The sequence below is a fragment of the Thalia democratica genome, chromosome 9, assembly GCF_965202585.1.
Source record: "Thalia democratica chromosome 9, ktThaDemo2.hap1.1, whole genome shotgun sequence".
NCBI classification, from domain to species: Eukaryota; Metazoa; Chordata; class Thaliacea; order Salpida; family Salpidae; genus Thalia; species Thalia democratica.
This window is the reverse complement of record NC_139173.1, coordinates 30786766-30799697: the sequence shown is the minus strand read 5'-3', so window position 1 is coordinate 30799697 and position 12932 is coordinate 30786766. Positions and strand designations below refer to the sequence as shown.

The window sequence follows — 12932 nt, the reverse complement described above, 5'->3', positions numbered from 1 at the left end:
AATGTTGTTAAAATTTTTTTTGAATAAAAGTTTTTAAAAGTATTATTTAGTGTTTTCAGTTTATAAAAAGTAGATTGTTTATATAAACGAAACTTCACTTGTCTTATATTTTATTTCTCATTATTTTAATATTAAACTTATTTTTGACTATAAAAAATGTTGTTATATTTATTTAAGGAGTTTGTTTTTACCTACATGTTTTTTAAAGATTGTTTTCTATTTTTCATATGAAAAATCAAAGAATTTTGTTGTTATTTTTATCTATAGAGTAATTTAAAGAATATTTACATTTAAATGTATTTGTTTCAAAAAACCAATAGTCTAGTGTACTTTAGTTTATTCATACTTGTTTGGGTATACAACATGTAGTTTTTGTAGTTGAATTATGTGCATTAAAATTAAATAACTTTAATGCTTGCGTTTATTGCATGAACTATAAAACTTATAGTTGTATTATTAAACTTATTTTAACAAACTAAATTTACTTAAAATGTTTCTAATGTTTTTGAGCTTAGTTCAGTTTTAGTTCAGTCAACTATAAAGTTAGAAACAGTCAGTGGAATGTATAAGTTTGATAACTTAACAAATAGCTAGTTTATAGTCTATGAGCCTGTATTGCTATTTTTTGAGATTAATGTTTGATAACGTTTTATAGTCAGCTCATATCACTACATAAGCAGTTGATGTTAAAAGATAATCTAGTTTATAAAAGTAATAAAGAAGACTAAACAGATTATTTTTTTGTCAGGGTATCAAAATATTAGGGTCAATAGATGAGACTCAGATACTGATAGACGATCACAAGTTGAAAGTTTTAGTTATGAAGGGATCACCTTACATAAGCCCTTACCTTGACGAGATAACAGTTAGTTCAGCTTAGTTGTAATTAAATTTAGTATCTAAGACTTAGTTTCTAGAACTCTGGGTAAGAAAAACATGTTAGTACTTAGATGAAAAAACAGGAAAGTTATGTAATCGCTAGATAGAAAAAGACCCTAGAAATGACGTACATAATTGAGTTTCTTTCTTATACTCAGAATTTTAAAGTTCATAAAAAGCTAATTCTTAGATGAAAAGACACAGAATAAAAGACTAAAACAAAACAAAGATTAGAAAGAAAAAAGCAGAAAAGTCGTTACCAGCAGCAGATCTTTAGTATAAGCAGGTTCAGAACAGAAAAAGCAAAAAGAGAAAATCGTATAAAGACATTTACGTATTGTTAATCCAATCAGGATATCCACATCCTGTCTTCTGTTGATGAAATCATGGAGCTGCTTGATGATCACGTGATAAAATGTCTGACGATGAAAAACTCTCCGTATATCGGACCCATTGAAAACGAAGCAAAGGTAAAAAAGTGTAGAAAACAAGTGCTTAAATATTGTCAAAAAAGCTTAAGAAAATAGGAATACTAAATATCTAACTTTCATTAGTTTGTATAAGTAATAGCCAAATAAAAATTATATAAAAAATTAGTAATTAATAGTAAATTTAATTTTTTCCAGTCTAAAACTACTGTTCTTTAAAAAAGTACATATTTTAAAATTCCTTTTAAAACTATTTTAAAGTTTTAAATTATTTTTTGTATATAAGTAAAATACCATTAGATATTTCTGTACAGGTATAAAACTTTCTATATATTTTCAAAAGACTGATGTTATTACTTACTTAAAAAAATAAAAAGATAGAATAAAACTTTCATTATCAATCGGTATAATAAAAACAAGATATTACAGCTTTACAAAAACAATTTTTTAATAAAAAAAAGTAAGTGTTATTAACCATATTTTTACTAAACTTATTTTTCGTAATATGGTACAGAAGAGCTGTTTGTAAAGATCTAAAAAAATACTTTAAACTTAAATTACTTACTTATAGTAAATTATTATGCACTATTAGTGATAATAATAATTAAAAAATATATATACATATTTATATTTAACATAACTTTTAAGTCTGAAAATAAAAATTAAAATACAAAGGAAGCAAGTTTACATTAAAAAAAAAAGTCAACGAATAGCTCAAAATAAACACTGATATCCGCTCTAAACAAAACTTAATGCTTATGTGATATAAAAAACTGTTTACATCTTGCTTGTACAGGAGTGGGAATCGAAGCTGACGATGATGCAGGACATATTCGACCAGTGGCTCAAGTGTCAGGCCACCTGGATGTACCTGGAACCCATATTCAGTTCGGCCGACATCCTCGCTCAGATGCCGGAAGAAGGAAGGAAGTTCGGAATCGTCGACGGGTACTGGAAAGACATCATGACCCAAGCTGTGAGTTGTTTGTTTATATTAGATGTGTCGTTTATAGTACGTTTATAATTTGTTAAGTCTTTAATTAGAAAAAAAGTTGTTAAAATCATAGTCCTATACAAAATAAAAACAATTTGTCTCAAAACATAGATTGATTTGTTAGTGACCAAACTATTTTAAATTACATTTCTCACATTTGAAATTTAAAACTTATTATTATTAAAAAAAATAAGACAAATGTCCCTAGAAAAATATTAAGATTCTGATAGAAAATGCGGTTCTCACAAGTTTATTTAAAAAATATAAATTTAGGCGAAACAAACGAAAGTGCTGCAAGCAACGGCACAGAACAACATGTTGGGAAGGTTGCAAGAAGCCAACGAACTTCTCGACGAAATTCAAAGAGGTCTCAACGCGTACTTGGAAAAGAAAAGAGTTTTCTTTCCCAGGTTTGTGTGTTGGTGTTACTGTTGTCATTAGTTTCTATTAATTTCTATAATTTTTGTTTTGCTATTACAACAAATTTTAAATTTTTTAGCTGGTATAATTTTTTAACTGTTTTACTTTATTTGTACCCTCAAACACTTTTTCTCGACCAAAACATATATTTAAGACAAGCAAGTTGAATAGTTTATTTGAAAAATATTCATAAGCACAAACTAATTTTACTCAAAATGTAAATAAGTTAAACTAGCTTCTTAATTAATTGGCAGCGGTGTTTGCTTAGCAGCTGTTAAAGTTTATGAGTTTTATTTTTAAACGTTCCATTTTACAACTTTTTTTTTAAACATTGATATTTTTGCGCTAAACTATCTTGCTAAAAGCATTATGTTGCTACCCTTTACAACCCTCGCAGAATTGTATACTTTTGTATAAACTTTTGTATTACTTTTATGTAACCTTTAAAAAAACACTTTTATGAAATAACAAGTTTAATACAATACAGCTTACAAACAACGCAGGTTCTTCTTCCTTTCAAACGACGAGTTGCTTGAGATCTTGTCCGAAACGAAGGACCCGCTGAGGGTGCAGCCTCACCTGAAGAAGTGCTTCGAAGGGATCAACAGGCTGCAGTTCACCGACATGATGGAGATCACCGGGATGACGAGCGCGGAAGACGAGACGGTCCCCTTCATGTACAAGCTGTACCCGCAGAAAGCCAATGTTCGTGAGATTAAATGTAAACTTGTGTGAAATATTTTGATCTTTTCTTTTACTTTCTTCTTTGCTTGTTCTGGTCAATTATAACTAGTTAAAAACAATTTTTAGTTAAAATAACCCAAGTAGTAACACAAAAAAGGTTTTATAAATAAGTTTTATGAGTTTTTTTATAAAGTTAGTTTCTGGATTTATACAGTTATAATTACTTTGGACTTGTATAAGTTGAGTTTGTTTTAACTTTTACTGATAATTAAATCTACTAACAATTTAGTAATTAAAAAATGTTCCAGTTATAATAACAATCTATTTGAACTAATGATACTATGGATGAACCAACACTAGCTTGTATAGTTTAAACACGTCGTAAGTAAAAATCAACGTAAAAGCCAAAGTAGTCATCATAAATTTTCAGGGAATGGTAGAAAAGTGGTTGTCTCAGGTGGAAACGGCGATGTTGGACAGCCTGAAGAGCATAGTGATGAAATCGCTGCTGTCCTACGCGGAGAACCACCGCAAAAAGTGGGTGCTCGAGTGGGCGGGCCAGATCATTCTGGTCGTGTCCCAGTACTACTGGACCTGCGAGGTGGAAGAAGCCATCACCAAAAACAAGCTTGCTGTCAGTTGTCATATGGATATTGTTCTTTAAAGTTTTAAACTATTCAATTAATCTTGTTGTAATTTTTTATACTATTTTAGCACGTATAGTTTAAGACAAACTATAGTTATGTATGTGTTAATACTGAGTTGTGAAGACAAACGCAGAAATATATTTTTAAGACAGTTTTTCAGCGATATGTACTGGTTCAATACAAATTCTATTTTTTTGAAAACAATTATTAATTACGAATGTTACAGTTTATAAAAAGTATTTTAAAATAATTTGTGATACTTATAAATATATCTCTTTTCAAAAATGTCTCTAATTTTTAAGGATTATCTCGGTCAACTGAACGACCAGATAAACGACATTGTGGATTTGGTCAGAGGAAAATTGGACAAGGGAGCCAGAGTTACACTTGGTGCCCTTACTGTGCTTGATGTCCATGGTTAGTTATTAATACTTTTGTTTTACTAATCACAAAAAATCCAAATTTTGATTTTGTTTAAAGAAGTTTATATAATTAGTTAACCTCATTTATATTAATTAAATAAATTTTTTACCGTTTTTGATTTTAATTATAAATTAAAAACTAGATTTGTAAACCGTGTTTATTTTGTATGTATCACAAAATTTAAGACAAAGTAAGTTGTTTAACACCAAACAAAATTCACCAAACAAAACGAACAGCGCGAGACGTCATAGCGGAACTGGTGAACCTGGGCATCTCCGACTGCCTCGACTTCAACTGGATCTCCCAGCTGAGGTACTACCGGCAGGGCGGGCAGATCCGCGTGCAGATGATCACCACCGACTACTTGTACGGGTACGAGTACCTGGGGAACTCCCCCAGACTGGTCATCACCCCGCTGACGGATAGGTGTTACCGGTTAGTTTCAAAAAAATAAAAAGTTAAATTTTTAAAAGGCATTTCACTTAGGTATTTAGATATGGTTATATGAATATATGTTGTGTGGGTTGAAATTTATCAATTTTATTTATCACAGTATATATCTTTTATTTAAATTGAAAGTGGTATTTTGAAATACGGCCGTTATAGTTGAGCTTATACTAAATAAACTCTTTTGGTTATAGTCTGTGGATAGCTAAAGTTTCATGGCTATATTAGGTGTTCTTTTTTATAAATTTTCATAAAAGTATTGTAATCATAACAAAAGTTTATATTTTTTTACTCAAAATGCTTTGTTGAACTTATTAATTTCCATAATATTAACAAGAAGTTATCAAAACTTAACTATCTCACTAATCTTTCTTTTATATCACACTAAAGTTTCAGGTAATGTAATTGTGAATTTTAGTCTTAACTTATTTTACTCTACCAGTTAAACTTTTAAACATCATTTTACATTAAAACCTCAGAACGTTGATGGGAGCGTTGAAGTTGAACCTGGGCGGAGCGCCCGAAGGACCCGCGGGTACCGGAAAAACCGAGACGACCAAGGATCTGGCGAAGGCGCTGGCGAAGCAGTGCGTCGTCTTCAACTGCTCCGACGGCCTCGACTACAAGGCCATGGGAAAGTTCTTCAAGGGACTGGCTTCGTGCGGCGCGTGGGCCTGCTTCGACGAGTTCAACAGAATAGAGGTTACGACTTTTGTTCAGTTGCAGCTGAAGTTATGAACCATCATGCTTGAATGTTTCGAACAACCAAGCGTTAATGATGGGCTTTTGAATCAATAGTTGTATTCTTAGAAACATCTTAACTGTAGTTTAGTTCAGTGGTCGGCACGCTAATTTGAATTCGTGAACCCTTAATCACAAAATTAAAATTCGGTGCACCCCAATTTTCACTCTTTAGCGCCGCTAGTGTTGAAGAATATGTAAATACTTTCAATCGATTTATTTACTAATAATTCGAGAACACCCAGTTAATTTTACACGCTAACTTAAAATTGACCACTTTACCCTATCCATTTTAATAAACTTATATCAATGATCTAATTTTTACAACAATATTTTACTTGTATCCCCCAAGTCTAAAATACTAACTAGATTACCACAATCCAAATTAACAATCAGCAGTCTTGGTACTTTTTATTGCATGGTAATTTTAATTATTTAGTTAACTTTACTTAATGATTTTTTATTAAGCGATTACTATATGTGTTTAACAAATGCATTGCCACGAAAAAATAGCGAAAACAAAAATTACACCAAAAAGTAACGAAAAAGTAACGAAAAAAAACATAAAAAATCATATCACAGCTAAATCCGTTTTGTTGACCTGGAACTGTCTTTGTTGGTCTTGTTGCTAGCACGAGTCTGAATAAACCTAAAATTTAGGTTTTAAAGTTAATGCCTAGTAATAATTCAGGTCTTAATGAGGTTTATATGCCCAAAAGTTATTTTTGGTTGAAGGACTTGGATACACAAAAAGACCTCTCGGTCATCGAGTTGCATACCCAACTTTAATCAAATTTATAATGAGCTAAAAATTATTTAAAAAAACTTAACAGTTAAAATTCAAACTCTAAAACAAAAAACTTTTTAAAATGAGACTATTAAAATTTAATACATTAACTATTTTTTATAAACTAAAATATCAACAAACAAAAAATTATATAACAGTATCTAACATCATACACACATAAAATCTATATTGAACTTTACGTTAAAAGGTAAAGTTTTAACCTGAAAGGTTTTTAAATTTAAAACTTATCAATAATTTAATCTTTTACATGTCTTAAAAAAACAAGACTTATATATATTTAAGTTTTGAAAAGTATGTTTAAGAATTTGGATTCTACTATTTAACTTACTAAAATAAGTAAGAATAAAAATGAGCTATAACATAAAGAAAATAAAACTACAACGTTCAAAAAAAAAAAAAAAGCAAAAAAAAGCTGTTACTAATAAAAACAAGTAATTTTTTAAACTAATTAAAATGATAATGATTTAAAAAAAACAATTAAATTAATGAAAATTAATAAAAGTTAACATAACAATAATTAGATTTTTCTCAAAAGTTATTAAGCACTTATAAAAATGAATAAATCATTTTTGTAAAATTTAAAAATGTAACAACATTAGTAGAAGAGACATTGACTTTTATTTTTTTTAGTGTAATTAAGAGACTAAAATACCGAGAGACCTATTATTCTTAAACTATCTAACCATAATGAGCTGTTTATTAGAACTGCTACTGGGTTGTGGTTCCTTTTGTCAAGTAAGTTCTTCAATTGAGGTATAATGTCTCAGCATAAGTATCTTTTTAAAAGTTACTTTGCCAAAGTTTTCCGACCTTTAAAATAACATAATAGTTATCCAAAGAAGTTTGAGTGTGTAAAAAGTTTATCAAAAAACTAATGTCATTACTGATTTCTAATCTAGTTTAATCAATATTAAAAAAATACTTTATAGCTTTAAAAAAATTGTCCTGATTAAACTTATAAAACATTTTATTTCTATAAAAAATATAAAAAACCACCATAAGTAAAATATTTGGTTTAAAATAAGTAATATACAGTAAATTTGATATCTTACTGTAAATATTTAAAATTATTATTGTGTTAATTTTTATTTTAGCTTAGTTTAATAAAAGAAGTTATATTTAAAATCAGATTTTTAGTAAGTAAAAGATGTAATATGCAAAAAAAAAGTTAAAAGGACAATCAATAATTTGCAAAAAAATAAGAATTTAAATATTTTAAGACCAGGGTTGCTTATCTTTGAAACAAAAAACATTTTTTATTATGTCAAACATTTAATGTACATACTGTTAAATTAGTTTTACAGGATTATAATCCTTTTGGTTAAAACTGATTTGACAGATCAAGACTGTCCTGAATGACTTTTAAACTGAACTGTAGTCATCTAGGTTTTTTTCATTTTTTTTATTTTATTTTCAAAGGCAAGAAAAACAAATATCTTCAGCAAAAAATACTAAAATTACAAAATTAATTATTGGGACTAAATTAACTGTGTCTCATTCAAAATGTAGAAAAAAAATGCCTGAAATCTTAAAACTATACTGAGATAAAAATAACTACCTTGAGTCAGCCTGGGTTTAAAAAAGAAATTTAAAATGTTCCAAGTTATATTATGTCATACTGAGATTTTCAAAATTTTAAAGTATCCAGGATTATTCTGATTAAGTGGCAAACTTGTTGATTACCTGAAATATCAAATTTATAACAAATATACAATTCTAAACTATAAATTTAAAGCAAAAAGGGTTGTTAATCAAAAATCAAAACCAGACTCAAGCTCAGGAAAAACATTCTAACCTAAAATGGGTATTTTTTTAAATCCTTACTAGTTTGAGTTTTGATAAAGTATCATAAAACTTTTAAACTGTCTATAGTTTTGCATTCACATAATAAAAATACTGAAAAAGATATCAATTAACAGTGTGTTTTCTTTCAAAATATTTAAATAAAGTAAAACAACTGAGGAACTGTACAATATTTTGAAATTTTCAAAAAATAAAACTATATCCAAATAAGCACAACTAAAACAGAAAAAACTAGCTTAACATTTCACAAATAATAAATTTTTAGTTCTTATTATAAAATTATAAATTATAAAAATACTAAACAAAATTTTTTAGTCTTTTTTTTAATGTTTGTTAAGCATAAAGAAAGATTTACATCTTAAAAACACATACTATAACTCTTCTAATAAAAATATTAAAGTTACTGCTTAATATATTTCATAAATTTAAGAACAAGCATTAGCACTGTTGTTACTCTTCGAGTTAAAAAACTATCCTGACTCTTTAACTTTGAAATTTTTTAAAAACATCATATATAAATATTCAATATAAATAAAGTTTAAAAAACAACTCAAGTTAATCATCAAAATTGGAATTTTAAAAAAATGTTAAAACTACAACAAAGAAATTTCATTTAATGAAATAAACAATATTAGAACAAGATTCAAAAAGCAAATTATTCTGGGAATTGTAAAATATTTATACCGTCCTGAGTTGCACTAAGTGTAGGACTCTGTATTAGTTACAATAAAACTAGCCTTGGTCATCTTGAGTTTAATAAAGAAAAGAGAAAGCCAAAGCTCAAAAGTAGCAGTATAAGTAATATTTTGATAAATGACTAAATATATTTTTCATACTTCAAAAAAAAAATCATAAATGTATTCAAAAATTCTACACAAGTACCAAAACTAGACTACCTTTTGCAAGAAAAAAACATGCCTAATAAGACTTTATTTCTAATATAAAAATTACTTAGGCTGAGCAACCTTCAATCATACAACAGATACAACATATTTTGTTAAACCAACAGATCAAAATAGCTAGTAAATAAAATAATTAAGAGAATAAATTTTTCAACTTTCAAAGTCAATAAATTTAAGTAACAAGTAGTTTAATAAAAAGCATACCTAGCTAGCCTGAGATTTACAAAAAAAAAAGAAAAGTTTTAGCCATCCTGAGATTTTCAAAAACATTTATAAAATTCAAACTATCCTCAGTGTGTAGTAACTCAATGTCAATTTAAGCCTATAGTTTCTTTAAATTTTATATGCACTATTCAATTATAGATAGGTTAATTAATTAAATATAAAAATAAATTTAAAGGTATAATATTTACTTAACTTGTGTTATTCAAAACTTAAAGCTGTTACTTAAAACTTGTTCTTTACTACTGTTATGCATCTATTTAGAGAGAATTATTAATATACTTTAACTATTTTTATCTTAATTTAACTATTTTTTTATTGAACATAAATTCTTTTATTTTCCTGTAAGTATAAAAATTATCTCTAAATTTTCATCATTATTGAACTAATAATATAATTATCATGTGAATATTCTAATAGAAATTATTGTTTAGTTTTAAAAGTAGGTAATATTAATAATTTATAAAAGGAACTTCTTCACTAAGAAAAATATTGTAATCTACTAATACTATAAGTAAATAAATACTAACCTTTTAAATATAATCATGGTCGTAGCTTGATGAAAGCTTCCTCCACATCAGTCAACTGAAGTTAAAAGATCTTCGAGCATTCTCTCTATTCTTTCAGATGCAAACTGCAGCCTCAATGTTGATATAAAGACTGATATGTGATTTTTAATACCAAAATAGATCATGAGAGTAAAATGGCCAATAAACTAAAAGCTAAACTAAACACCAGGGCTGGATTTAACTTAAATATTTAAGTATGTTGCTTAAACTAAATAAATATAATAATAATAAGACAAAAAGTAAAGTTTTGTGTAATCACAAAATTTCGTGCACCCCTAAATGACTTTTGTGTACCCTAAAAGTTTCGTGCACCCCAAAAAAAGTTTCGTGTACACTAGTGTGCACCAGTGTACACCGTGCCGACCACTGGTTTAGTTTATGTTTACTTAAGTACTATTAACCACTACTAGTTCGATTACTTTTAAATGTTTCCTCTAAGCTCAGCTTGGTTTTAGAAATGATTAGCTTTATCTAAACTTTTAATGACAAAAGCTTATACTCTGTATATACACTACTGCCTGTCTACAAAGTGCCTGCTATAGTGTTGTAACAAAAAATTACTCGACCGAACAGATAGAAGTGTTGTCGGTGGTGGCGCAGCAGATACTGTCCATTCAGAACGCGGTGGCCGCCCGGTTGACCCACTTCACCTTCGAGGGGTCTTACATCAGCCTCCAGTGGACCTGCGCCACCTTCATCACCATGAACCCGGGTTACGCGGGAAGGACCGAGCTCCCTGACAATCTCAAGGTTAAAAACTATATAGATGACTGTTTTTTGTTGTAATCTTGAACAGAAGTAATTTTTGCCGTACTGTATGTGTGAGACTTATACTAAGTATTTTAAAAAACTATGTAAGAAATTAAAGTAGTAACTTTATTGAATTTAAAAGTTTATTTTGTATTGTAAATTTCAAAACTTATATTCAATTTTAAGTATGTGTGTGATGAACTAACTCTACATTTTAGTTTTATTCATTTTGATTTCAAGATTCGATAAGCAAATTTGAGTTTTTAAGTTTTAGATAGTAAAAAAATATTCCGTCTAACTTTACTTTAAAACTTGAAAAATCTAAAGCATTATAAACCATATTTATTTTTCTTTTCATAAACACTGAACACTAAAAATTATTACCTAATACAAATGCCAGTTTGAGTTCTTGTCCACTCTACTCTGTAATACTTCAGTTAAGGGTAAAATATTATTGTTTATTAGTTTTAGTTTTACTAATACTATAATTTTTTTTGTACATGCCTTGCAAAATTGTTAACTACGTAATAGACACTGTTCCGAGCTGTGGCGATGATGGTACCAGATTACGGCATGATAGGAGAAATATCTCTGTACTCCATGGGGTTCGTTGATGCGAGGAGTCTGGCGCAGAAGATCGTTGCCACTTACAGGTTGTGCTCGGAGCAACTGTCCTCACAACACCATTACGATTACGGTACGTGCTAGTGTATAATTTTTATGCAGATGTTACTGGTAAAATATATGGTTGGTTGCAATCGTGTAATTTACTACAAGCAAGTGTAAAGCATAACCCTTCAGTTTTCTATCTCTGTTTTCCGGTTTCCATAAAATTGACTTCAATTAATGTTTTAGTTGCTGAAAGTTTATTAAGAACTTTCATTGCATATATTAGCCGGCTGCAGTGCAAAGTTTAGCGTTCAAAAAAGAAAACTTTAATCTAACTTGAAGGTATGAGAGCGGTGAAGTCGGTGCTGACGGCGGCGGGAAACTTGAAACTGAAGTATCCCGATGAAAACGAGAGCATCCTGATGTTGCGAGCGATCATGGACGTCAATCTGGCTAAATTCCTCTCACAAGACGTGCCTTTGTTTAACGGTCAGATAGATTTGTTGTTGAAAGTTTGAGAAGACGTCTGAAGTTTTTAAGCTAGCTTTTTTATCTACTCTTACTTGCAATGAACTATTGCAATAAAAACTGTTTTTCTTTTCTTTTTTGAATTTAATTTTAAATAAATACAGGTATAATTTCTGACCTCTTTCCGGGAGTTGAGCTGCCGAAACCTGACTACGAAGTTTTGTACACTGCGCTCAAAAAAGTCCTAAAGAGTAAAAACTTGCAGGCTACTGATTTCGTCATCACAAAAATTACGCAAGTTTGTGCATTGATAACTAATATTTACATTGAACTTCTTGAAAACACTAATGAAAAAAGATTGTTTTTTTCTATATAATAAGTTTTATAATAGCAATGATCTTCGATGTTTTAGCAATATTTTTGTTCACAACCTACATACCATAGTAATGAGTATTTTGTAATATTAACCACACTTTAAAAATAATAAAGGTCTACGAAATGATGCTGGTTCGTCACGGTTTCATGATTGTTGGCGACCCACTTGGCGGGAAAACCACTGCGTACCAGGTTGTTACAAATAATTATGTTTATTTGTTAAACTATATGCTTCAAACCAAATTCAATGTATAACTAGAGATCTGGTTATTTCAAAATAAAGTGTTTTTTAGACTACCGTACTATTATCTTGAAATGTTTTTTATTTTTTCACGCTACACATATAAACTGGACATTCTATCTTTTTACGTACTGTATTTAACCACATAATCATTTCTCCAGTGTCTAGCGCAAACGCTCACGGACTTGTACAACAGCAAGGCTTTGGACGAGGTTTTGGGCGTGGACTTCAACATAATCAACCCGAAGTCGGTGTCCATGTTCCAGCTGTACGGAAGCTTCGATCCCGTCTCGCACGAGTGGTCAGACGGCGTGCTGCCCATATTGTACAGAAAACAGGCATCTACTGACTCCCCTCACCGGTGAGAAGTTTTGATTGGATAAGGTTGTGGTTTAATGAAAAAATATCAGTAAAGCTTTACTGAAGATATAAAAGCTGCTGTAGTAATTTCTCGTATAAAGAATTATGTCTTGGTGTAATTTACACCTCTAGATTTGTTCCTTGTAGAATATGCACCTTTTC

At 29.4% G+C, this 12932-nt stretch overlaps 1 protein-coding gene across 1 annotated transcript in view; it reads left to right on the top strand.

Moving 5' to 3' along the window:
* LOC145843759 (dynein axonemal heavy chain 3-like) overlaps window positions 1-12932 on the top strand; it is a 44733-nt gene that overhangs the window by 9406 nt on the left and 22395 nt on the right. Inside the window, exons 15-28 of the mRNA XM_082950979.1 lie at window positions 1233-1349; window positions 2104-2283; window positions 2575-2711; window positions 3225-3426; window positions 3836-4039; window positions 4355-4469; window positions 4712-4910; window positions 5402-5624; window positions 10541-10717; window positions 11249-11414; window positions 11669-11815; window positions 11959-12092; window positions 12284-12361; window positions 12572-12771. Of these exons, the coding sequence (XP_082807105.1) occupies window positions 1233-1349; window positions 2104-2283; window positions 2575-2711; window positions 3225-3426; window positions 3836-4039; window positions 4355-4469; window positions 4712-4910; window positions 5402-5624; window positions 10541-10717; window positions 11249-11414; window positions 11669-11815; window positions 11959-12092; window positions 12284-12361; window positions 12572-12771 (2279 nt within the window). The remainder of the gene's footprint in view (window positions 1-1232; window positions 1350-2103; window positions 2284-2574; window positions 2712-3224; window positions 3427-3835; window positions 4040-4354; window positions 4470-4711; window positions 4911-5401; window positions 5625-10540; window positions 10718-11248; window positions 11415-11668; window positions 11816-11958; window positions 12093-12283; window positions 12362-12571; window positions 12772-12932) is intronic.